At 36.1% G+C, this 26,288-nt stretch overlaps 3 protein-coding genes across 7 annotated transcripts; all 3 read left to right on the top strand.

The window, feature by feature from the left end:
• Window positions 1-4,028: 4,028 nt before the first annotated feature.
• On the top strand, window positions 4,029-12,621 carry LOC121239026 (SMR domain-containing protein At5g58720). Of its 2 annotated transcripts, none has more exons than XM_041136138.1 (11): window positions 4,029-4,869; window positions 5,689-5,714; window positions 5,848-5,949; window positions 7,011-7,096; window positions 9,455-9,687; window positions 10,249-10,325; window positions 10,399-10,455; window positions 11,112-11,179; window positions 11,280-11,386; window positions 11,489-11,556; window positions 12,311-12,621. In XM_041136138.1, the coding sequence occupies exons 1-11, from the start codon at window positions 4,320-4,322 to the stop codon at window positions 12,431-12,433; spliced, it is 1,497 nt and encodes a 498-aa protein (XP_040992072.1). In that variant the 5' UTR covers window positions 4,029-4,319; the 3' UTR covers window positions 12,434-12,621. The 2 variants fall into 2 exon arrangements, with proteins under 2 accessions (XP_040992072.1, XP_040992071.1); XM_041136137.1 differs by having other exon boundaries at window positions 11,486-11,556.
• A 1,543-nt stretch (window positions 12,622-14,164) lies between these two features.
• On the top strand, window positions 14,165-15,068 carry LOC121239028 (protein EARLY FLOWERING 4-like). Its single transcript, XM_041136144.1, has 2 exons — window positions 14,165-14,521; window positions 14,785-15,068. The coding sequence occupies exon 1, from the start codon at window positions 14,172-14,174 to the stop codon at window positions 14,499-14,501; it is 330 nt and encodes a 109-aa protein (XP_040992078.1). The 5' UTR covers window positions 14,165-14,171; the 3' UTR covers window positions 14,502-14,521; window positions 14,785-15,068.
• A 5,110-nt stretch (window positions 15,069-20,178) lies between these two features.
• Window positions 20,179-25,505, top strand: LOC121239027 (E3 ubiquitin-protein ligase APD2-like). Of its 4 annotated transcripts, none has more exons than XM_041136143.1 (11): window positions 20,179-20,307; window positions 20,457-20,800; window positions 21,345-21,451; window positions 21,560-21,685; window positions 21,878-21,974; window positions 22,449-22,523; window positions 22,622-22,704; window positions 23,537-23,683; window positions 23,820-23,889; window positions 23,973-24,324; window positions 25,065-25,505. In XM_041136143.1, the coding sequence occupies exons 2-11, from the start codon at window positions 20,458-20,460 to the stop codon at window positions 25,138-25,140; spliced, it is 1,476 nt and encodes a 491-aa protein (XP_040992077.1). In that variant the 5' UTR covers window positions 20,179-20,307; window position 20,457; the 3' UTR covers window positions 25,141-25,505. The 4 variants fall into 4 exon arrangements, with proteins under 4 accessions (XP_040992077.1, XP_040992074.1, XP_040992076.1 ...); XM_041136140.1 differs by having other exon boundaries at window positions 21,342-21,451; XM_041136142.1 differs by having other exon boundaries at window positions 20,228-20,362.
• The last annotated feature ends 783 nt before the right edge of the window (window positions 25,506-26,288 follow it).

Raw genomic sequence — 26,288 nt, 5'->3', positions numbered from 1 at the left:
GGTGAACTACTCAATCAGTTTACGCCCATTTTGGGCCTTTTTTCATTGCAAAAAATAAAAAAAAATACAAGCAAGAAGAATTTTCATATACCAGCAACATGTAATAGATGAATAATTCCGTTTAAATAGATGAATAAAGTGTTGTGAAAAGGTGAGGTGTGTTTATTATTTTTCTTTTATGGATATCTCTCGTCCTCACTCTTTATTATTTCTTCTTCTTCTTCCTCTTTTCATCTCTATTTTTTATTAGTATTTTAAAACATATTTAGGCCATATCAAGAAATAATAGATAAGCGATCGTCAGTCTATTATAAAATGGAAAATGATAGTATGTCCTTTGCTTCCTTATTTTGAACTATTTTTTTATTTTTATTTTTTGTTTAATGGTTAAGGAATTGATTTTTAATGTATTGGTGTAATTTTTATTTTTATTTTTTTAAAATACTTAAAGATGTTTAAAAAATGTAAAAAAGAAAAGAAAAGAAAATTAAAATGCAATTTGTATTAGTGGTACGCCGAGTCAAAGCTGGACAGCATACTAGTAGTACCCGTATAAAATTTATTAGTTAAATTTACATAAAACATTAGAATTTCTTTTGCTTATAATGAAGTGTGGACTTCTAAACTTTTAAAACATTTATTTGGTCCCTTCACATGACAATGACATCAAATTGTTAGGTGTAGGTTAGAAAATGAAGAAAGCATTAAAAGCCTCGTGACCTCGTCTTATTATAATTTTTTTCCATTTAACATTGATCTATTTGTTTTTTGAGAATAACACACCAACAAAAGTGGTTACGTGACATAATTAGATTTAAAATATATTTTAAAATTTGAACCAATTTTATAAATTAAATCTTAACATTTAAGTAACGTGAATAATATACATCATATATCAGTTTGAAAATAAAAGTATTCTTATTTTTTTAAAGAAAAAGACAACCAATTGTCTCAATCTTTATTCGATGCCATTTCTTTTTAATGTCCACATGCATCGTATAAAAGTATATAAAGCATTGAGACGAAAGGTGTGGTGACCATCACATTCCCTTTGGATGGACCACACCCTTTCTTCTGACTGAACAACATTGTTATTTGTTGCTAAGCAATGCATTTATTTCTTTAGGACGATGAAAGTCATCTTTCTAACATGTTAATGTCGTGTTTCATATATTTTTGGGTCAGATCCCGATAACTCAGGTCTTCCAAACTTGAGCCTATAAAAGATAGGAAAAGAGGTAGTTCGGAGAGGGTGACTTTGAGTCTCCGATATCAAAGTTAGTAAATTCTTTTGAAAATTTGTAAATAAGTATGAGAGTTTAAAGATCAGAGAGAGCTTTCTCATACCTAAGACTTACTATTTATATTATAAGTCTGGGATATAGATTGTGTCTGCCCTCATAGAGTCTGGGTCTTTCGTACTATTCCCTTTGTTAGAGTTCTTTAATGCAGTGTGGCTCTGTGACGGTATCATTAATGTGATGTGTAGCTCGGGTAGTGATGCTTTTAATGCGGCGTGGTTTTCTAATTTCTCTCTCCCCGCTAGTATCTTTGGTAATCCGTTGATGTCCCTCATGTCGGAGGATTGAGAGTCCGTCGTACATTACGCCCACTATACGGACAAGTATTCAAGAGTTGGACACTACTCAAGGAGTTTCCAGGTTGATAAGTCTCATCTCCTGCAGCAGACTCCCTTATGCAGGTTGCGTCCAAAGGAGCCTACTCATTGGCCGGATTGGAGACTTTATTTGTTTTGGACTGTGCCTTCTATTATTGTTCTCTTGATTGCTATTCTCAGGCTTGTTGAGACAGAGGCAGAAAATCACCTTACACAACACATCAATATTTGTCCATGATAGCAATGGATAATAATTTTGGATTTAGATAACCTGTAATTGTGATGGGCAATGACACAATGATTTTAGGAGAGAAAAATGAATCCCACCAATTGGGAGCTCTTCGAATATCTTACTCTTCTATCTTTTTCTGTCTCCTAAACTAAGAAATGCCCTATTATAATGGCAATAGATCCCAATCAAATTATAAATATAGATGGATTCACAGGAAAAAAGAAATGCTCAGATTTAGTTATCGTTCATTGCACTTTCAACTGTTTCCTTATCATTTTTCATCAAATAATATTACCCAATCATAGGCCACCTTTGCCGACTTTGTTGGAGTTCAGTTTTGGTATTTCTTTAGAGGAATATTTTAAGTATAAAGAAATTTTCATAAAAATAAATTTACTAATTGACAGGCTTGATGTAATATATTAAATTATAAAATTATTTTTATTATAAAGTAGATCTAACGTATTATATTAAGTAATGGCAATTTATAAATTTATTTTTATAAAAATATTGTAATGGCTTTAGCACTTTCCATCTTTTTAATACCCCACTTCTACCAAGGGAGCATCTAGTTGTTCTCATCTCATGAAATAATTTGTTCAAATAAGCTGTTTTGATGCCTTTTCATTGTCTTTGTAACATTCATTTGTATTTGTTCAAAAGATAGTGTTATAAATTCGACTAAATTTATTTATCTTATACAACAGAAAAATACTGCTTCTTTATAATATAATCACCGTTGTACTATAATTGTTCATATGTCTTTCTAATTATTGTAGTTTTATTACTAATTATGGAAAGTGCTACCCCACTGACAGTGTAGCCCGGGAGAAGTTATCGAGAAGGCCACTTGGCCTTTTCATTCTTTTTTTTTTTTCACGTATTTTTTAAGTAAATACTATAATTGAGACAAGCCGAGCCGAACCGATCTTTGACTTGCCGAGCTCGACTTGACTCAAAATATTCAAATTTGAGATTTTTATTTAATTTTTGTTCTAATTCATCTTGGTTAAGCTAAACTCTCAACTTTAGCTCATCCCACAAACAAGCTCCAGGTCGATTCGAATTGTTTATTTATTTAATAAGATGTAATAATTTAGATAAATAAAAAATCTAATATTGAATTTGGATAACTAACAAGTAGAACCTTTATTGAATTATAAGATTTTAAAATTTATAAATAATTAAGATCTAACTAGTTTATATTTATCTATAATAACAATATATTATATGCCTAAATATATTATTAATACATACACATAATATAATAGCATATATTTAATTTATATATGGTTCCCACATACTGTATATCAAATTATTAAATCTTATCAACTAATTATTATACAAATTATAAAATATAGTTATGAAATATATTTAATATATACATAAGTAATTATGTTACATATTATATATTTAATTATAAAAGTGTTATTTTTCTTTTATTAGCTAATACATATATATGTGTATATATTTATCAATATATAAATGAGTTTTAATCGAGTTGAGCTAATAAATCGACTCGGATATAAACAAGCGGCTCTTAAAGAGCTTTAGTTGAGTCGAGTCGAATTTTATCGAATATGTGTCATTTAATAATCGATGGGTATCTACTTTTACAGATGAATTTTTTTTTATGAGTCGAGTTTAATCGGGCAAGTACTAAGTAAACTATCAAACAGACTGATTCATTTACAATCTAGCTCTCTTAAACATTTTTTTTTAAATTCATAATATTATTAAAAAATATTTACTTAATTATTAAGTAAAATAAAATAAAATAAAAAAGGTGTTGGGACCTATTATGGATATGCTTTGTCGGGACATAAAGCATTTTCCTTTCTTATTTTTATTTTTAATTTATTATTTTTATTTATTTATAATGAAAGTATACTTAATTTGGAAGGAAGGTGCTGGCCAGCGGCACAGACTAGTTGAATTTTGGTCCTTTTTATTTTTATTTTTAAATTTAAAAGAATAACTTTGACCGATAATATTGAAGGACAAAGTAGTATTTTTTTTAATTTAAAATTTTATTTGTCTCCTTGTTCACGTGGACATGCAGTTTGGGCTGTGGGCCTGTGCTAACATAGTGAGCGTGGCCCATCGATTCCTTGAAACGCGTGGAGCGTGTGGGGTCAAAAGACATTTTCTGTTTGATAAATAGAGGAATCTCGTTGTGTCCAACAATGAATCTCTCGCTCAGCTTTCAACCTCTCCGCGCACCCTCTTCTACCTCCTAGCCGTTATTTCCTGCAATCCTAAATTTACCCAAACTTCTCACTTTCCCTCTCCGTTTCACTCTCCTAGACTCTCCGATCTGCGGTTTCCGACCACCCCAATACCGACCTCTGAGGTTCCCTAAATAAAGGCTAAAAAAAACTAGTCCTCTTTTGGCATCCTCACCACCTTGGTGTTTTGGGCGGCTCCGGTCGTTGAATTTCGGCCGTCGACCTTTCAACAGGTGCGAAGATGAAGAATGCGAAGCAGAAGAGGAGGAGGAATAGGCTTGGAACGTCCAATCCCGTCCGGAACGATGTTGCGGCGAACGAAGAAGACGAAGAGGGAAAGGTACCCAAGGCGTTAGTGGAGGCCTTCTCTTTGGCTTCTTTACACGACGCTATTTCTGCCTACCGCCAAGCGAACGACGATCGGGACAAAGCTGCACACGTATTCGGAGAGAGAGTACCGGATATTGCCGATTACCCGTCGGCCAATTGGACTTCGGGTGCTAGCTCGTCGGGTTCATCAGAGGGGTTTGTTGAGACAGGCTGTGTTCAGAACGTGGTGAATGGGAAGGGCTTCCTAGGGAGTAAGCAGAAGAGAGTGGTTGCGGCGACAGGGACGGTTTCGACGGTGTTGGGGAAAGAGTACGTGAAGTCGAGGCCTCTAAGGAGGGACTCGACTAGGTTCAAAGGGCTTAAAAATGGTTTCCTTGAGATAGAAGAGGCTGAGCAGTTTCTGTGCTCGATGCTCGGAGACGAGTGCGAGCTAAGTATGGCTGTTGTTAGAGACGTGCTCGGTGAGTACCCGATACGATTTTTTCCTCAAATGGATTTCGAATGGATTGAAAGACGTGAGTTTAGTTGGGATGTTGCTGATGGTTTAGGCCTATCTATTTCACAATTCCTCTCAATTTATTTATTTTATCTTATTTAATTATTATAATTTTATTAAATTTTCATATAAAATAAAATAAAAAATTTATTTTTTTAAAATTTTAAAACGAAAATAATATTAAAAATATATATTTTAATAATATTTTATTCAATTTTTAATTTTAATCCAACTCATCTAAAATAATCTAGGTCTAGATTTCCCATGCCGAAAGCTAGTTTTATTTATTATTTATTTTTTTATTTTCACCCAAATTTCATTTTGAGCCTTAGATACTGTTATGGAAAAGAAGTATTTGTGGTTTTATTTTCTAATGCAAGCTATTTTCATTTTCAACTTCAGCCTCAGCTAAAAAAGTTAAAAACTCGCACAGACTCGCGCGCGCATGTGTGCGTGTGCGCATCTATATGTATATAGTTCTCGGTCATTTATAAGATAGATCATAGACTTCAATTGTTAAATTATTCATCCTAATGTCGTTCTCACTTATAGTTCAGTCACTCATCCCATCATATGTCTATCTCCTTCTAGTGTCCCCCCTCCCCCAGGCGAGTCTTTCTAAAGTTCTATTTGAATGTGTTTTCTGATATCTGTCACTGTTCTTTTTTATCATGAGAGGCATTCTTAGTGGTTGAATGATTTAAGATATGATTGATTTGGACACTGTACTCGGGAGCTTACTTTTAGTTGTTTATTGCATGATCCGAAAATATTTATTTTGCAGGTCAATGTGGATACGATGTTGAAAAGGTATTTTCAGTATTATGAATTAGATTTTGTTTAAGTTCTTTTCAAAATGATGTTGGAACATAACTATGCATATCTTACATTTGACGTTAAATAAAGGCGCAAAGGAAATGATTTGCTGTTTATTGCTTCCTAGGCCTTGGATGCATTGCTTGAATTTTCTGCTTCCACATTTAATCAGTCCGGGAATGGTAACTATAAGGAAGATATAAGATTTCTTTTCGAGCGCAAAGGCAGTGTAAGTATGTTACTTTATTGCTTGATGTTTTTTTGGGGGTTCTTGATTAAAGATTCCTGTGCCAATTTATTAATGAATAATGCTATTAATCATTCTTTTATCTATCACCCTTTCATAATCCTTTGATGTGGCATTAAATAATTGACATATAAATAAAAGATAACAAATAGTTTTCCAATCGTTTGATGTCACATTAGGGGTTAATATGGTTAAAAAGATGATGAATAACACCTCTCTTATTTAATATGTTATCCTTTTGGTTTTTGTTGGGTCACATGTACAAAAAATGCATATCATGTTTTCATTTTAGTTTTGAGAGACTATGAAATTTATTAAAAGAGCTTGTGGGTTATGCTTTTTAGGACTTTGTATTTTGGCCATCACTTGTATTTGCAGTTTAATATTGTGATAGATTGAGCTATCATACAGTGTTCCACATGAGAGGCTCAGGAATCCTCAGCTTTCATATTCTCTTGGCCTTCTTCAAGATTGGTTGATTGAGTTTATGGAGGCTTGGGTGAAATGAATGGTCAATGGTTTTGATTTTATATGCCCATTAAAAGGTTACTGGACATTTCTTTCCTAGAAGAGTGATGGCTTCTTGCATTTATATATGTTGTTATTTTGGTGTCAATCTCTCCAAAAACCCTTTGTTTCCTTTCCCTTCTTGTTATACAAATGGACATCAGTTCCAGGGTTTTGATGCTTTTGCAATTGTCTATCCAGTTCTGCATCAATAGTTTTCTTTTTAACCAAATTTATTAACTATAAAGAAATTTCTGGGGGAGTTCTCATTTAATGAATTTGTGATATTTAGTCAATTGGGAAAAAGGCTAGAAAGACAAAAGTACATGTGAATAAAAATGTAGTGCAATTTTCTGTGTGCGACCAAAATCGCATGGTCTCCTATCCTGCTTGTGAAGGGTTAACCACTGATGGTGTAGCATGTTTTAGTCATATTTTCCTTTATCATCTAATTCTGTAAAATGGAAATATTTCATTTTTGAATTCACTGTTTGGCTATGTGCTTTATTTAGTGATCTTGGAAATTTTTGAAACAGTTTACAGATAGGGCTTCTGATTGCACTTCTTGTTCATCTGAAAGTGAAGTTCTGGATAATATATGGTCTATGGGCAATGGTTACAGGTATTTCATTCTGGATTTTTTACTTTTGTGGCTTCAATACTATTGTGGATGTTGTTATCAAGTTCCCATTTTTTCCCCAATTAGAAGGGCTGCAGAGGGCATGCTATTATGGTTCATGGACTTGGGTGTTGAACTTAGAGTGAAATAAGAGAGAAAGTTGATGAGGGTTTGTATAGCACATACAATATGGCTTGATCATGCATGTATGCTGATGAGAAACTTGATCATGCAAGTTTCTTATTTTTCCCCAAATAGAAGGCTGCAGAGAGCAGGCTATTATGGTTAATGGACTTGGGTAACTTAGAGTGAAATAATAGAGAAAGTTGATGAGGGTTTTAGCACATACAATATGGCTTGATCATGCATGTTTTCATAGATTGAGAGGCAAGAAGCTGAAAGCGTCAATTTTACTATTTTGAATTAATTAAACAAAAACACTTTGGAACGGTACGTCTGCTCATAAGGATTTAACAGCCACCAATGCAAGCCCACCACGTCAGCTATTTTACACAAAATTCATAAGAGTGATCACACCGGATAAAATCATAAGTCCTCAGTCTTTGTTCCTCACCTCAGTACTGCGAAATTTGGAGCCCCTGCAAATTCCAGACCCGGTCTCTCTCTCCTCAAGCCCCAAGTCCCAGGAGCTCTCCTTTAAATCTCTTTCTTGAGTTTCTCTCCGTCAGTCGCTCCCTCTCTCTCATATCATGCAGAAATAAAACAAAATTGGAAAAGGGTTGGGGAACTCATAAACGATGAAAGTGGCATCTGAGTGGTAACTTGAGCAGGCAAGTTACAATTTTTCATCCCCAAACTTCATACATTTGAAGCCCCTATTTAGTGCCACACAAGTGCACCATTTAAACAGCTTCACCATTCTCACGATATAAAAAAGAGACCTCTGCAACTCAATGACACTCAACAATGAAGCCAATTGCAAATTAACTTTTGGCAAGTTAAACCCAAAAAGGCATCATTTGGGTCCACTATGAGGATGAAATCCATGGCCAGGGGCACTTTTGGCCTTCTGGGTGTGCTTGTTTGCTTTGAGCTGCCATGTCTAGATCATTCAGGCTTGAGATGAGGAGAGAGCAATTGATAGAGGAGAAAGGGAGGGCTCTTGGGTCTTGGGCTTAAGAGAGTGTTTTTCATTTGAATCTAGGCTAAATTCATTGGATTGGGTTTCAACGGGAGAGGGGGAGGGTCAGGAGGGAGGCTTTGGAAGAGGGGAAGGGAAAGGGGAAGGGTTATGGGAGGAGAGGGGGGGCAGAGAGGGAGGGGATTTTTTTTTTTTTTTGGTTATCGATCAGCTGTTGTGTAGTTATATGGAATCTGAACTGGAAGACCTATGAGTCAAACACACATTGGAGGGCTCTTATTTGAGGAAGAACGGATCAACCGGTTTGAAGATTTTCTCTTAATTAAAATACAGGTTAATATAGGAAATTTGAGTTATGGTCTAAACAGATGTCATTAACTGCAGTTTGTGTGATGTTCTTTTTTTCCATCTGGCTAGTCTCCAGGTTAGGTGATATTTTAGCACTTGGGAACCTATAGACCCTCAACAGTACCTCACTGCAGTTGTTTTGGATCCCCTAAAAGGAGTAAATTCTTTGTATTTTGCCGAAGGCTGAGGTTTATATAAAGTTTTTTTTTATAAGTTTATATAAACTAAGCAGATCAAATAAGAATTAAGCTAATAAACAACAGAAAGATGTTTCTTTTGAGGATTTTTGAGATTTGAAAAAATTTATGTAGAAAACGAGTGAGTCCTCACATTTGAGTTTTGTATCAAATCCTCAAGATTGCGTGACTCGTCAGGGTGCAGCCTAGCGGTCAAAAGGGTGGGCTTGGGATGGGTTGTAGACTCAAACACCCTAGGTTCAATTCCCACTAGGAGTCTTACTTGATTACTTGATAAACGGTTTTAGTGGATAAGGTCAATATATCCGGGGCTTACTCCCCAAGTGTAGGTCCAAAGGGCCCTACCTTGGTGAGGTTCCATATCACCGGAAAAGAAATCCTCAAGTTTGTGTGGACTATGGATGTGTTTGGTTAATCAGTTGTCCTCCAATTTACTCAATATCGTGCACAACTAATAAGTACTTGTTAATCTCAGTGTTCAAATTTGGTTTCATGTAGGATCTACTAGCTTATGCTACTTATTATGATATCAAATTCTTCATGCTCGTGAAATGATTACATCTTTGCATTGCTCTGTTGAAAAAAGAAAAGAATTGCAAATCGATTTGGTGGTCATAGTTAATATCGGTCAAAGTGCAATATCAATTTCTCTCCATTGAGGATATTTGTGCTGGGAACCTGATTCTACAAGCTATGTTGTTTTCTTTGCTTTAGGAATTACGCCAAGGTTCTTGCCAGTTCTGAAGATGATTCTATACCAAGTGAAAGAAGTACTGAGTTAGATCTACCTCAAAAGGTGTTGGAATCTTTGTTTCACATCTCCAAGAGTCCTAACCATGAACCAAAGACAAGGAATTGGAAAAATGTAGTAAAGAAACTCCAGTCACTGGGTCCTGGGTTTGATGTTTGTCCTTCTAGTGTTGCAGAACCTCAGCAAGATACTTGTGGTACTCATCATTAGCTTCGTAATGCTTTAGTGCACTTGCTATTGTGTGTCCATATCTTTAGTTTTAAAAAATAATTACTCGTGTCGTTTTATTGCCATTTCACTATTTAATGTTCTTATTTTCATCAATAAAACCCATCCCTAGTTCTCATCAATAAAATTCTTATTTACTGTCAAAAAAAAAAAAAAAAGAAAGAAAAACCATTAATAAAATCCTTGATCACTTGTATTTTAAAAAAAAAAAAAAAAACTATCTTGTGTTCTATCAGCAGAAGTGATTAGTTACATTGTATTTTCTGTATATTCACTCAGTAGTAGCGTGGATGCACAAAGTCACTCCTATTCAAAAGTGCTTCTTTTGTTATAATCTGAATGTTAATATTCAATAGTCGTTTTGGAAGTTAAAGCACTTCTTGTTGGTCGAAGTTTTAACATTTGTTTCTTGGTGAGTTGTTCTAAAAATTTTCACTGAATACAACCAATTTAATAACACATTTTTGTGTAATAAGTTCTTGTCAACCATATCAATCTCTTTACTATTGGGATTTTCCTGGAATTGTAGCTAAAGGAGACGAATATCATGTGTTCAGAAAGACTTCGCAGCAACACTGGGATTCAATGAAGTCTTACAATCAGAAAGTGGGTGTTTTTGGTTTTCATGGCAATTCTGGTTAATTATTGACATAAAGAATCTTATGAGGACATTCTGCAGGCTGCCGTGGCATTTTCCAAGGGAGAACGACACAATGCGGCCTACCTTTCCGAGCAGGTTTGTTCTACTTCATACATTGTAAATTTAATGTATCTATGCTTCAGTGTTATTGGAATTCATTTAATTTAATTTTTTCTGATGGATTTATTGTACACCTAGAAACATTATAATAATGCAATTTATAAATAAAATACCTTGATTACTGATAAAAAAAATGTGGTGTCTTTGGGAGAACATAGTGAAAAGAGGTTTTGAAGACTGGTCAAAGGCGTGGCCTAGGAGTTTGCCTAGATTGCCTGATACATGGTTCTTATGCGAGGAGTCGTGTATTTGGGATTTACTTACCATGGGTGGGTCCTAAGGCTACCTTGGTGAGACTCCTCAACATTAGACAAAAAAAGGGGGTTTTGAAGAATGGAGATGAAGGTGGTGGAACTCAAGGCTTCCTTCAATTCTAGATTTGAGGATATATTTTATCTTTTTACTTCTTCTAGTTAGATATTTCTCTTGTATACTTCCTGTATACTTTGTTTCACTTTTTTTATGAGAATCTTATTCTTTATTAGAAATTACTCATTTCTTATAATCCAGATGCGGATAGATCCTTATTTTTACATTCTAATTAGACTTTTTTTTTTTACTTGATGGATTTTTTTTGTATTCATTTTTAGTTATATTCTAGGTGGTTAACCAGATAAGTTCCATTTGCCTAGGGTAAGGTACAAAAAAAATTGGCTCGAGAGGCGGATGAAAGGGCAAGCCAGGATATATTTAAAGCTAGGTTGGTGCATTGCTTAAAAGAGCAACATAAAAGTTCTCCTACCATTTTACCTATACCTTTTTGTTCTATATTTAACTAAGCAATTGCTTCCAATCTGCAGAAACAAGGGCATAGAAAATGTGATTACAATCGATTTACATGGGCAACATGTCAAACAAGCAATGCAGTATGTAAAAGCTCTCCTCTTACTTGGCACATATGCGCCCGGTAAGTGTCTGCTGCTCCCTCGTTATTTATTGTATTCTCTCCTTGTTTCACACAAAATAAGGCTTGCACTTTCTGATATTCTATTTATTTGATTACCAGCGGTTCAAACTCTCAGGCTTATTACAGGATGTGGGTCCCATGGTGTAGGGAAGTCAAAGGTGAAAGAATCGGTATGGGTTTCCAAATCATCTGACTTTCTCCTATTTTGTTGGATCTTACTCTGAAAACTATTGGTGAAAAAGTTAAGAGGGGCTGCATATTTTGTATGGCTGTTGCATACTGGAATCGTAGTTAACTTGGGTATGCATTGTAGCAAAACGACTAAATTGGATATTTTGGAGAATTATATGTGCTCCAGATTATTGTAGTTTTTCGATCTTGGAATACATTAGATATTGCCAATAACAGAATAGTTAGCAACTTTTGGTGTTACCATCATGCAACGTAGTGTTTTAACACTAATGTACTGGTTAGCAATGTTATAGGTAGCCAGCCAAGCCCAGCGAGTGTAAGCACTCACGCAAACTTTGAGTTATACAGATGCACACCTCAAGAGCTTAAAATAGTGCCATCTGGGCTCTTGCTATTCATAAGTGAGCTAAACTCCTTTTTAATTGGTAAAGAATTTATTGAGTTATGCTTCCATGGAATAAGAATTCATTTCATTTACCGTTGACATCTTTTCCTTGATGTTTACTTGAAATAAATAAAGAAATGAAACCTATTCCTGATATTTGGCAGAGGGATCAACAGTGTAAATAAAGTTTACCATTTTGGCCTTCTGGCGTTTATTTTAGTGGTTATAATTTCTTGTTATTAATCTTTTCACAGTTTGCCCATTAGATCTTGCTTCATCTTCAGAGAGAGAAAGAACTTGCGTTTGTATCATTACTCTTATCTAACCCCTGGATGCTGCGCGCGCAGGTTATCAAACTTATGCAAAAGGAAGGTATAAAATGGAGTGAGGAGAACCAGGGAACGTTGCTAATCAAACTCAGTGGATCCAGAGAATTCACCTTTATGGATTCTGAAAGTGATACCGAGTAAATTTACCAACTTAGTTACTTAGCAGTTAGCACTCACCTCTAGTTTTTCCTTTTCTTATCGGAGTTTGTTGTAACAATAGAGAACTCATGTCTCATAGTGCTCTTGCTTAGGGCCCAAATTTGTTATAATAACATAAATGTAGAAACTCTTTCTTTCCATAGGGTTGTTGAAAGGGGTTGGACAGCTTACTTGTAACTGTGCTGAGAGGTTAAGCTGCGGTCACTCAAGGGACCAAAACTCTAGGGCCTAGAGTGATTTCTTCAGCCAGCTCGTTTGGATATAAAAATTATTTCATCTCATTTCATCTCATCATTATAACTTTTTAAAATTTTTACACAAAATATAATAAACAAATCAACTTTTTCAAATATCAAAACAATAATAATATTAAAAAATAATATTCTAACAATATTTTATTCAACTCATTTAAAACTATTTCATTTCATCTCACTATCCAAACGAACTATATACTTAATAAATGATGTGTGATTTACTTTATGTGTTTATCTTTTTCTTATTATGATAGGATCTAAATCTGTCTTTATAGTTAAATTTTGTGTTAATCTTAAGTTTTTATTGACACTTTTTAAGTTACACTAACCTACTGGCTATTGCTATCTATTGTTCGTGTCTTATTGAACTTCCAGACTCCAGTGTGCATTACTTTTGTCACTGTTCATCTGAAATCCCACATGGAGTTTTTCCACCTCTTTATTTAAATTGATTTTTTTAATTATAAAAAATGACATGATCTGCACTACTTTTTTTTTTTTTAATTAGAACTGGATGGTTTAGATTTCACCTCGCTTGCCTCGATAATTCAAAAAGTACCAGTGCGAACTGATCCAGTGCGGTCACACTCTTGTTAATCTATGTTGTCTACATGGTACATCTCTATTGGAGGGCGTTACTCAAGTAAAATCAGTTCAACCTGCGTGAAGATACTCTCAATACAAAATTCATTGGAATGCAATTGGGGTGCTCGACTCCCCCAATCGATTACAACAAATCCAATCGAATCCTCTCTATCGGCATATGTTACTTTCGTAGTAAACGAGATTGAGAAAATTTGAGAGTTTGGATTTGGGATGAGAGAGATCGAGATCGAGAGAGTTCGAGAAGTTGAGAAATTGAGAGGTGTTTGGTTGGCATGTGGAAGCGGGGCGGGGGATTTAAGGAGCGGGGCTGAGCCCCCTCTGTTCCCCGCCTCATTAATGCCCCTTTCATAAGGGTGGGACCTCCTATCCTGTCTGTGCGGAGTGGATCTCCCGCCCCACCCAGGCGGGGGCGGGGTGAACGGGTGGTGCAGTGGGTGGTGGGCATCCGCTGCCCACTCCTACTCTGCAACCCATTAAAAAAAAAAAAAAAAAAAAATTGCAATTTGGAATCATGGATTCCAGAACCCAGTGGGGGCGGTCACCCACTTCGGTCACAGTGAAAACGCACTAAAAAAAGTAAAAACCAAGTTACGTAGCACAAAACCGCCATTTCTAGTCGGTTGGTTATCTGATGCCTCGAGCTATAAAACCCCGTTACTTTCATTTTCTCTGTAAAAGCCAGAGAGAGATAGAGCGCACATATTCAGTTGTCTGGACCTATGTTATATGCGTGTAGGACGAGGCTTGAATCGGGATCTTTGGTGGAGTCGACCATGGACGACACTACCACCGTAACGAAACCTTGGAGCCACCACCCCCTCGCCAAAACGAACAACAAGGAGCGCTCTGAAGAGAATGAGATGGTCGAGGACGAAGACGAGGAGGAGTGCGACATGGAGGTCTGGGAAACGCTGAGCCAGAGCTTTTTCCAGGTCCAATCCGCACTGGATCAGAACCGTACCTTAATCCAGCAGGTCAACGAGAACCACCAGTCGAGGATTGCGGACAATTTCTCTAAGAACGTTGAACTGATTCGCGAGATCAACGGCAACATCACCAAGGTCCTTTCTATATACTCCGATCTATCAGTCAATTTCTCCAGCATTGTTCGTCAGCGGCGTGCGATCATGTCGTCGAGGAACCACACGAACGGTAGCGTCGATGGCAAGGAAGAGAGCAAGGAAGCCTAAAGAGATCTTTTGGAATTTCAGTAATTTCGATTTACCTTTGCTCTCTGTTCGTGATAGTGTTGGTTGTATTAGTTATTATAAATAAACTCTGGTTTGGATCTTAGTTTGGGTCTAGTTTTATTTCGTTTTGTGTTCGGTTTAACGTGTCAATGAGTCTCTCTGTCCCGTGTGGCAAATAATTTGGTGCCTTCGAGTCAATGCTGTTGTGGGGATGTTGGGGGTGGTGCTGGTAACCAAAAACTGTGGTTAATTGGTGTTTGATATGTGTTTTTTATGTGTTAAGGAAGAAGGCTGCGGGACTGCTGGTCTACATATACGCGTGCCCGCAGACTTATTGAGGTACTTATGTTCTGTTTACAATTATTCTCTCCGTTTTCTGTTTCTGTTTTTGGTTTTTTAGAATTTGTTTGCCTTTGATTTTTTAGTTGTAGATGGTGAATAATTGATTTTTTTATTATTTATAAAAGTCCTGCTTAGTTAGGTAGATACATATATACATAAACACATACACACATTGTGCGCCCGTGTGTGTGGATGCTCATCTCTCAAGAGATGTACTACATTTAATGTATATTCTTTGGAGGAAGTGTGATGTTGTTTAGTATGTGGTATTTTCTCCAGATCTTTCTCTTTTTATTTTTCCTTTTCCTTTCTAAAGCAAATGTTTCAATCATAATAGGGTTATAACTATCCTGTATATTGACTAAATTATGAATTGTATTGATGACATGCTTTTTTTTTTTTTTTTTTTTCATATCAATTGCCATCACCTGGAGGACTCTGAATTCAGAGTTGAGAAAGATGACAAGGAACAATGACGTGAACTTGCTGTCTTATATAAAATAAATTAAAATAGAAAACGAGATGGAGAAGGGAGAAGAATGGAGATAGAATTTGAGGGCTACATCTATTGTTATTCTTAATTGTTACTTAATACAAGGCATAAGTCCCCATTTATAAGGAAGTTCATTGAGATAAAATAAGGTAAATATCTTAATCATTATGAAAAAATAAAGATAATATCAAATCAAAATGATTTAAACATTATGAAAACCAAATCGAGATAAAATCAAGGTAGAGAATTTTGAAATATTGAGTTTGAAATTGGAGTATAGTCTTCATATCTATTGGTTGGTCGCCAATGAGATGATAAAAGTGGTGTTGGTGATGAGGTGACTGCAGCTGGAACATCAAATCTAGAGTTGTGGCCAACAATAGGTTGATAATGGGCCAAAGCAAATAAAGAGCTAACAATAGGCCGAAAGATTGAGCCGACAATGGGCTATATATGACCTTGGTCAACAATAGGACCAAAATCAAAAGGCCAAAAAAACTAGGTCTAGGGCTTCAAACAATGCTCACAACAAACTAAGGTCCCGTTTGGATACAAGAAGTGTTTAATTTCATCTTATCATTATAACTTTCCCAAATTTCCACAGAAAATATAATAAACAATTCTAAATTTTAAAACAATAATAATATTAAAAAAATAATATTCTAACAATATTCTATTCAACTTTCAACTCAATTCATCTCATCTCAACTCAACTCAACTCAACTCAATATCCAAACGGCACCTAAAACATAATAAAAAGGCTCACAGCTGGTAAAGATACCCCAACTGCGTTGACTTGAATGAAATATGGTTGAACAACAACGATGAAAATTTTTGTGAGAGATAAAAAACTAGCAGAAGATCTACAGGAACGAGCCTGACGTTAGCCAAGGGCTCTGACACCATGATAGAAAATAAAATAAAATAGAAAAGGAGATGGAGAAGGGAGAAGAATGGAGATAGAATTTGAGGCTACCTCTTTGCTATTCTCAATTGTTACTTAATACAAGACATACATCCCTATTTATAAGGAAATTACATTGAGATAAGATAAGGTAAATATCTTAATCATTATGAAAATTAAATCAAGATAATATCAAATCAAATTCTTGATTTGATGTTATCTCCAACATTAACAAGTTAGCGTCGACTTTGTAGGCTATGCTTTGCTTTTTATTGTGGTAATGGATATATTTTTCTTCATTTGTAAGTTTCACACTCAGTTAGGAGGGCGTGAATTACTGCATTCCCCATCTCCTTCTCGTAAAGGGGAGGAGTTGCAATTTGTGCCAGCACTTATTGGCAATTATGGTTCTTCCTATTGCACCACAAGTACATACACCTGATTGCCTTTACCGTCATACATGGAAATTTTAAGTTGTCGCTGTTGAAGCCATTATCTGACCACAGGCATTCCTTTTGATATAAAAAGCTAGTGGAAGTTTGTCAAAGAGAGAACGCTTTGAACTGGGTACAAGTGCCATAGGTGTGATGGTATCTTTGTCCAATTTGTGTTGTTGAAGAAGACAGTACTGTAAGCTTGTGGGAGATAATATCAGCAAGTATCTACAAATAAACTAAGGTATATTAATCACTTCCAACATGTATTGAACTGCTTTCACTGCAGCTACTGTTAAATGGTATCTCAGAAATTGCAAGGCATAGCTGACTGAGGAACAAAGGGTGGAGACCATTCTGTTATGGCTCAATTTTTGTTATAACTTGTTTTGGCACGGCTATGGATAGTTCAGCTGCTTCATAACATTAAAGGAAAATCATTTACAGTTGCATTGCTTGGGCATGGTTTAGGGCCATAGTTTAGGCCTATATTTCTGGCTGTTAAACACATTCTGGTCCGGATTAGCATGGTTGATTATGCTAGTTGTACCATTTTAAGTAGGATCCAGGAGTAGAGATTAGGTTATAGGGACCTAAAATTCTTGCTATAAAATCTTCAATTAATAAATCTCCTGTACATGTTGCATCTGAAAACCTAGTGGAGAAATTTCTTTCTCCAAATAACCTCCCATACAGACAGTTTGCATATTTCCACCATCAACTTCACCCATAACGTGTTATGCCTTCTGTTGCTTCCATCACTGTCAGTAGGATCCATCTAGGCTGTGGTTGGAGTTTATTGTTACTATTATGTTATGGAGAATCTAGTTTATTCATGTTAATGTCATCATTATCAACACGGGTACACATTTATTAATTTTTGCTGTTAATTAATGGGGGGCAATGGGTGGCAGTGGAAGGAAAGGTCAGTTTTACATTGTTTTTAGGTAAACTAGACAAGGATAGTGAATGGTCGATTTCCTGAGAATGGAATTGCTCATCAAGTTTGAGCTGGAGGGCAGTGTTCCGTAGGAGTTGATGAATACAAGTGCTGGTCTCGATTTGCTATGACTGGTACCAGATCATTATGAGTTCGGTTTCACATGTGGTGAAGCACAATGGGGCGTTTTCCTTATATTACAAATTAGAGGATGAGGAAAGTCTGCCATTCGAGATTTTGTTTTACAGTTGTTTTATAGCAGAATATGCAGAGATGGAACCAGAAACTTTAATTTGGAGGACAGTGTTTTTTTTTTTTTTTTTTTTTTTTTTTTTTTTTTTTAAATCTACGTTATTAAAAAAACCTTCAAAATTAAATTTTTAGGATTTTCTGCCCAAGCTTGGCTGTAGGTCCGCCCCGAGAATATATGTGGGTTTATGGCTGAAAGTTTCGTTCTAGAGGGACTTCGTTTTTTTTTCCCCCCTCGAAAGTACAAGGTTGCATGTAAGAAGATATATGTAAATTGGTCTTATAAGTTACTCTTCTTGACAATAGAGGCTTTGTCTTCTTTCTGCTTTCTTGTAGTTGTGATTTCTGATATGATTCTGCTATGAACAACTCACCAGTTCTCGGTCTTTAATGTAGCAAGAATGTGAAGTAGTTCTAGTTTCTGCCTCGTGTTATATCGAATGGGATTTTAATTTAATGGACATTCTGATATGATTGCATACATGATATTATTCAATCCTGAATCCTTGCCACTTTCCTCATAAATCCACACTGATTCTTTTTCAGTGTTTTGCTGGAGCGAAGCGGCGAATCCAAATACTTTATTTACACTCTGGTGTAATTGAAATGGAAGATTTGAGTTATGCCTGGTATTAACACACTGGTGATGATGAACCCCAAAAGCTAAATACCAAACTAACATGTTCCGGAGGAAGCAGAATGTGTAAGAATTGTAGAATTGATCTGAACATAAACCGCTAACATAACAACAACAACGACAGGAAGGAAAGGAAAGTAAAATAGAGGGTATCTAACAGTTGAATAGCATGACCACACTGCCTCTAAAGACACTATACACCCCTTTAATTTCGCAGCAAGAAGAAATTCTTTTACGAAGTAGTAAACCGGTCTTAATATAGGGAGGAATACAATTTCCCTTTGTTTAGACTCATGAGGAAGATGGGCCATTCTTTCGCCTCCCAATCAGCGCTTTCTCGTGAAGTGGGCTCATTGGGCTTAGGCTTATTTACACTAGTCTCATATGGCCCTCAATGATACCCACTGCATTCTCGTATAACTGATCTTGGGTGGATTATGATTGGTTTAGTTACATAAAATTAAATTATTTTATCTTATTTTATTTTATATAATTATTATAATTTTTTTAAACTCTTATAAAAAAATATAATAAATAATTGAACTTTTTTAAATCTTAAAATAAAAATTATATTATAAATTTATATTATAATAATATTTTATTTAATTTTTAATAAAATATCTCATCTCATCTCATGATTGTGTAATAAAAAAAGCTGTCTCACACTTTTACTCCATATTTTATGTCGTATGTAGGGCTGCAAATGGTCCGGTCCGGTCCGGTCCGGCGATAGACCGAATGTTTTTCGTCCATCATTTTTTCGGACCGGACCGGACCGGACCGGTCCGGTCCAATCGGTCCGGCTTAATTTTTTTAAGTAATTAATAAAAAAAATTATTTAAAATACTAAATTAAATTAAGTGACTTATTAATGTGGATTATGTAACAAACTTAATAAAAAATATTTTATATGGTCAATGATAATAAATTAGATGAAAATTATATTATTAATTTATATAATTACTATATAATTAACTAATTGATATTATATATTAGTTATTTCATAGAATATTAACAAGTGTTAATAACTTATTTAAAATTTAATATTGTTAATAGTGATATGTTAGATGAAGATATATATATATATAATATTATTAATTTATAGAATATTAACAAGTATTAATAATATATTTAAAATTTTATATTGTTAATTGTACCATTATTATATATAAAATATATATAATTTTTTTTTTCATTCGGTCCGGTCCAAAAAAACCTTGGACCATGAACCGGATTGAAAAGTTTCGGTCCTCTAAAATGTGGACCGGACCGGACCAGTCTAAGTCTCGGTCCGGTCCGGTCTGGACCGAAACGGTCGGTCTGACCGGACCGTTTATCACCCTAGTCGGAGACACTACAAATTGTCATTGACAATGTTGCTGTTCCATCCCACGGACCCTAATTTAAGATTTAAATGATTATTAGTAGAAAGTAATATGATAGCTACAGAACTTTTCCAATATTCCTTGTGCCTTTCTTTTGCTTTGGTCAAAATACTACTATGGATAATGGATTTCGGAACACATGCTATAAATCACCATCCGCTATGTCGTTTAAATTCTTATTTTATTCTTCTGCCAGAAACGTGGGGCTACTCAAGTGCGAAGGACCTTCCTCTGATTGGCCAGCCGAACCAAACCGAATTTAAAGTGAAAAAAAAGGATAGGCACCTAACTGTCACACAACTAACATTCATAAAAAATAAGGAATATTATTAGGGAGGACTGCTTGGTGAGTGTCTGAGCTTCTCCACCACCGACCGCCCTTGCATTTTCCAATATGCCTCGTTCGTTTCGAAAGTTTCATTGTAAGAAACAGAGACATATGCATCTTGGGTTTTGGTTTTTCCGTTGATAACTAAGGTTTTAACTTGCTTATCTATCTGTCTTGGTTCTTTTGTTTTTATATCCTGTCTCTTAGAAAATAGCCATTGACCAAATCTCTGAATCTTTTCAGAATGGAGGAACCAGAACATGGCCAGCATGAGCCTACGCTTTCTTCTTCTGCTGCTGCAACCTCCGCTGATAGTCCATCTTCTTCTTCACCGTCTACATCACGGATTCAAGAAGAAGAAGAAGAGGGAGTAGAAAATGAACGACACGAGAATGGAGACAATAGTCTCCGCCGCCATCTCCATTACCACCGCCATCATATCCTTCTAAACCATCACCGACAACAGCAACAGCAGTCTTCTAATTTTTCCTATCGTATGAACATATCGATATCTGATGTACCGTCGACTGAGATGAGAGATGATGTTTGGTCTTGCCTCGTTGTGCTCGTCACGTTTTGGTTCTTCGGTCAGTTTCATCCCCCAATTCCCGCTTTCCTCTTTTTTACTTTTCACTACTACCATTTTTGTTTTACGCTGCTTTTTCTTTAACTCTGCGGAGGAACGGGAAAGTGAAAGGAAATTGCTTGATTGGGTATCCTGGCTAGCTAAGCAAATTATGAATGCTTAAATGGTTAAATTTTCTTTAGTTTTTGTGACTTTAGCACGTTTTCTCCAAGAACCCAATGGACCTCTAAGTTGCATCCAGGGAGGAGAATGGGACAAGCCTATACAAAATCAAATTTTTTAGAAGTTTTTTGCCTTAAAAATTTGAATGGTTTGAGTAAGAAATCTAGTTGTTTTGGGTGTACGGGAACAGATTTTTTAATTTTCCTGTATCAGAATAAGTGGACTAATATCTATATTCGATTGTATTATTGGTTTTCCCTACATTTTCTACTAAACCAAGCAGAGCCTTAATTTTCAATTTTTATCGCGTATGACTTAAATTGCCCACGACTTAAATCTTACTGATGTGATTTGGTTTTGGTTTCTGTATTCCTCACCAGCAGCATCCGTGACTCTGATTCTTGGTTTTTTCGGATCTGTAACTACACCATTGGGACCAAATTGCTCGCGCCTAATACAAAGTAACCCATTCTTTGTGCAGTCTATTAAGGTAATTTGATTAAGATAATATGTTGAGTCTCATAGCATCCCCATTTAAGATTTTTCTTGCTTCTGCCTTCACAGTCCGTGTGCACTAATCTCCTTTGTTTACAAACAGGCGGAGGAAGTCGATGAGCCAAAACCTGGGCCAATGTTATATGGGTTTTATAAACCTCCTCCCCTGGACGTTGAGATCGGTTGGACTGAAACACATAATGCATTTGTACCAGCCAATTTCCACAAGGCACATTTCCTACTGCCTATATTTTCTCTTTCTTAATCTTTTCTCTCAATTGATGTTTTTGAAATTTCATTTATTCGCTCACATTCCGGTTTTGTATTTGCAAGTAATACATATGCATGAGCTCATGCACACCTAGAGCATTCTAGACCTTTGGATTGATGGCGTAAATTTGGACTTCTTCTCATGTTGTAGGAGTGGATATACTTCCTAAACAAAGGATCTAGAGTGGATATCTTATACAATGTAAAATCAACAAGTCCCTCGCCTTTATCCCTTGTGATTGCCCAAGGTATTTTCTAAATTCCAACTCCATCCCTTTTGTTTTGTTTAGAATGAAATACTTATTCAGATACCAGTTTTTTTAAGTCAGATACTCTTTATAGGAATCAAGAATCTATTTTATGCAAAACAAAATAGCTGGAAGAATGGGAGAAGTGTTTATGGAACAGCTTAGAATTTAATTCAGTTTTAAATGTCACCATTTGATTGAGATCCATCCTTGCATCTAGTAACGTCCTGCAGTATATAGCAAGTGCTGTCCAAGTAGTTCACAAGTGGAATATCAAAAAACTTTACATTGCCAAGTATACAGTAAGCTAGAAATATATCCTACAATTTGGATGATCCATCAAACTTTGGATTTAGCCTTTATGCCTAACTCTTAGATGGATTGCAGATATGAACAGAAATGTTGTCACAAAAATGACGTTCTTTAGTTCATGTATCTCTTGTTATAAATCCATAATTCTTGTTAGATCTGCAGGTAGAGAAAGCCTCATTGAGTGGATAGAGGACCCATCATCTCCTAATACAACTCTGTCTTGGAATATTATTTCTGGTAAATCCCATTAGTTTACCAATGGAATTTAGAGAACCCACCATGTTTTATTCCCACTGTGACGTGAGTATGATGTTTAAAACCTGTCTACGTTGCAGGAAGTGGTAAGATCCAACAGAAAATTTCGAAGCCCTCCAATTACTACATCGCAGTTGGGAACTTGCACTCCGAGGAGGTTGAGGTAATTTTTCAAATGTTGAGTGCACTCTATATCACTACATGGTCGTTTTACTACTTTTTGAGTTTTTTTAAAACCATATACCTAACGAGAAGATCTGTGCCTGTAATTTCCTTTACAAGATTATATTATAGGCCACGGCAAATTATTTGAAGTGTTAGTTCATTGAGATATGAGGAAGGTAATAAGTATGTACTAATTAAACAGATTTCTGTGAAATTTTAATTACCAAATCTTCGATCTAGTTAGTAACCAGAAAAAACCAATGTCAAGGATAAGAAAGATAGAGTGGTGGATCCTCTGCCACCCTCTCTCCCACTGTTCTTCACGGGTAAAGGAAAAAGGTCCTTAGTGTGGTCATTAGAAAAGGGATAACTGCTGCTTCTGTCAGTATTATCCCATTAGGTTTTCTCAGCTGATTTGGTCATTTCTACCTGTGCCGACTGATATGGTGTGTGGATGTGGAAGATTAAAAGCTTTTGCTGATCTGATGATTCCTGGAGAGTTACTTGATTGGTCAACCCAAAACAGAGGATAGGGAAACTCTGTGATATAATATATTCACCGGACCCTTTGCCAAGAGGCCTCAGGTTTGAGATCAGGAATTCTTCACCAAGGTGTTTAGCAATGTTGAAAGCCATGATTTATTTAGCTGGATGGTAAGAGCATCTCTAACCATTTGGCCACACTGTAATCCATCCAAAAGGAGTGATGGATGAATTCTTTCGGCTTCATTAAGCACTTACTGATGGTGATATTTTAATACTTCAAATGCACGTGCAGACACTATCAGACCATTAGATAATTTATCTGCTTTGAATGCTGCTATATACAGGTAGAGTTGCAGTTGTCCATAAATGCTTTAGTCTATAATACAACTCAGGCATATTACAAGTGCTCCCTGGGTAACTATATATGTAGTTTGAAGCTTTTTCTTCTTGGAAGAAATGTTGCCGTCTTAACTTCTCCACATCCTATGGAGGTAAAAGACTCACTTTCTGACTTTTATGAGTATTATTAAACTTCCATTGCTTTTTAAAGATTTTTCTATTATTTATATCTCAATTATAAAAACTTATCATTTTTATGCTAATTTTGACGCATTTTGATTCTGTTAGGGTACTGATGATGGATGGTATGTCAAACTGTCATTTGGACCACGGTGGATCACATATTTTCTTGGATCAGGTTATTTTGGCAGGCATTAATTTCCTTCTCATGGGATCAAATGGAAATGTCCATATGCATATTCACCTCTTTCCTGCATGCAGGTATAATGACCATACTAATCTTATCCGCCTTCAGATTCTCCAACACGTTCCAAGCCACAGATGAAAACCCAACGGGATTTCAAGCAGGGGAGCTGGGAACTGAACGAGCCCCATTGCTCATGCACAAAGATGACGATATTTCAAGTTGGGGTTCCTCTTATGATTCTGTTTCACAAGATGGTGAGGATCCGGAGGCACAGCTTGCAGTCAATGGTATTGAGGGACAGCAAATAACAGAAGGGGAAAGCGTCAATAATCCCCGGCATCTTTGTGTCATTTGCTTTGATGCCCCTAGAGACTGCTTCTTTCTTCCATGTGGGCACTGCGCTGCCTGTTATACATGCGGAACAAGGTAAATATACATAATACACCACACTACTTCAAGAAATCTAGGTAGAAAAACTTACGTTTTTGGATTTTGATGCTATTAGAAAATGCTTGTAGCCAACCCCAATTGTTTAAAAAAGATTCATGAAGCCAGCCCCAACATGTTGGCCCTTGGGATAAAGGCTTATTAGATTTGATTTGCAGCCATAGAGGCTTAATTTGAGTGAAAAGTACTTTTGATCATTTAATGCTAGACTCCATACCACTTATCACAGCTTCCAACCATAATTCATAGACACTAGTAGTATTTGGGCCTAGACACTACGAAGAAGAAGGGAATATTTGCAGAGTATCACAAACTGAGGTGAAGGGAATATTTGGGCGGCTAGGGATTGAGTCTTGAGAAGATAAGTTTCTTTTTATACGGACGGATTGACACCCAAGACAAAAACCCGTTCCTAGTCGGGTTGGAGACCTGATCAAATATCAATCCGAGAAAGTTGGGTCGGGTCATTTTAATCGGGCCCTTCGGTTTATCGGGCCTTTTGCACAACCCGGTTTTGTCAGGCCGGGTTGCAGGCCTAGACACTACAAAGCGGTCCAAATAAACTGTTGTGCTCCTCATTGCTATATTTGTTAAAATATTTCAATTATGAGCTTTGAATAGAATCGATGTTCATTGTCACATTTGGTTTTGTTTCCAACCATTTCCAACTTCTCCAAATTTAGCAGAAAGTTAGATGTTCAAATCTGTTAACTCTGCAGGATTGCAGAAGAGGCAGGAACTTGTCCCATATGCCGAAGGAAGATGAAGAAAGTGAGGAAGATTTTTTCAGTTTGAACTATGTGCAAGAGTAAGTATTTTGGAGGGGCTATCTGGTAGTGCAATTATTATTGGTCCCCAGTAGAATATTTTTCACCTCGACACTGATGGATTTCATGTGCACTTGTAGAAAGCAACGTTAAATTAGGCTTGTGTTAAAAGCAAAAAAAAGGTCGCAATAGAGGTTGACTAAAGAATACTTTGTATTCACTGTCATCTTAATGCGACCTCTTTTTTAAAAAGGTATAAATTACTCCCCTTAACTTTCAGTTTGGCTTGCTGTGTGCATCCATTGTACCTTTGCTTTCATTTAAGTCATGAGATTATATGCATGGAAAGTGTTCATAACAGAAGCTGAGTTTATATGATTTGAGAAGTTTCATGTACCCTTCCCTCTTTGATTACCACTATGTTTTTGTTGTCTGTCCATCCTGCCATCAGCCACAATTTTTTTTTTTTTTTTTTTTTTTTTTTTATAAGTAATCAAAGATATATTAATAAAGATAGGCAAAACCCAAGTACACAAGATGGTATACAAGAGGTAAGACCTATCTAGGGCGAAGTAAGAGAAACTAGAAAGTCATGAAAAGTCAGGCCATTAAAATTTAAAGCAATGGCCCATAGAAATAAAGTACGGAAAAAAAACATTCTAAGTTCCTCTGGAGACCGCTCTTTGTTTTCGAAAGTCCGATCGTTACGCTCTTGCCATATACACCACATAATACAGATTGGGATCATATTCCACATCGCCTTAATTTGTTGAGCTCCTCTCGGAAGTGTCCAGCTGGCCAATAGATCTACCACTGTTGCAAGCATAACAACTGCTAACTCTATCCGGCTAAATACTTCAACCCACAAGGCTCTAGTAGACTCACATTATAGCAAAAGGTGATCCACTTTCTCGCCAGCTCTCTTGCACATGTAATACCAATCTAGAATGACTAAACGACGCTTCCTCAAATTGTCGGTAGTCAGAATCTTCCCTAACGCTGTTGTCCAAGCAAAGAAGATCGCTTTCAGAGGCGCCTTATTTCTCCAGATTCTCCTCCATGGGAACGGGGTGTTGGCAACTTGGGAAAGGGATTTATAAAAGGATCGAACTGAGAAAATGCCCTTACCCATAGGCTTCCACCACAGCCTATCGACTTGCTGTCCATTCGGCTTCA

The sequence above is a fragment of the Juglans microcarpa x Juglans regia genome, chromosome 7D (assembly GCF_004785595.1).
Source record: "Juglans microcarpa x Juglans regia isolate MS1-56 chromosome 7D, Jm3101_v1.0, whole genome shotgun sequence".
NCBI lineage: Eukaryota > Viridiplantae > Streptophyta > Magnoliopsida > Fagales > Juglandaceae > Juglans > Juglans microcarpa x Juglans regia.
This window is presented reverse-complemented; position numbering and strand designations above follow the sequence as displayed.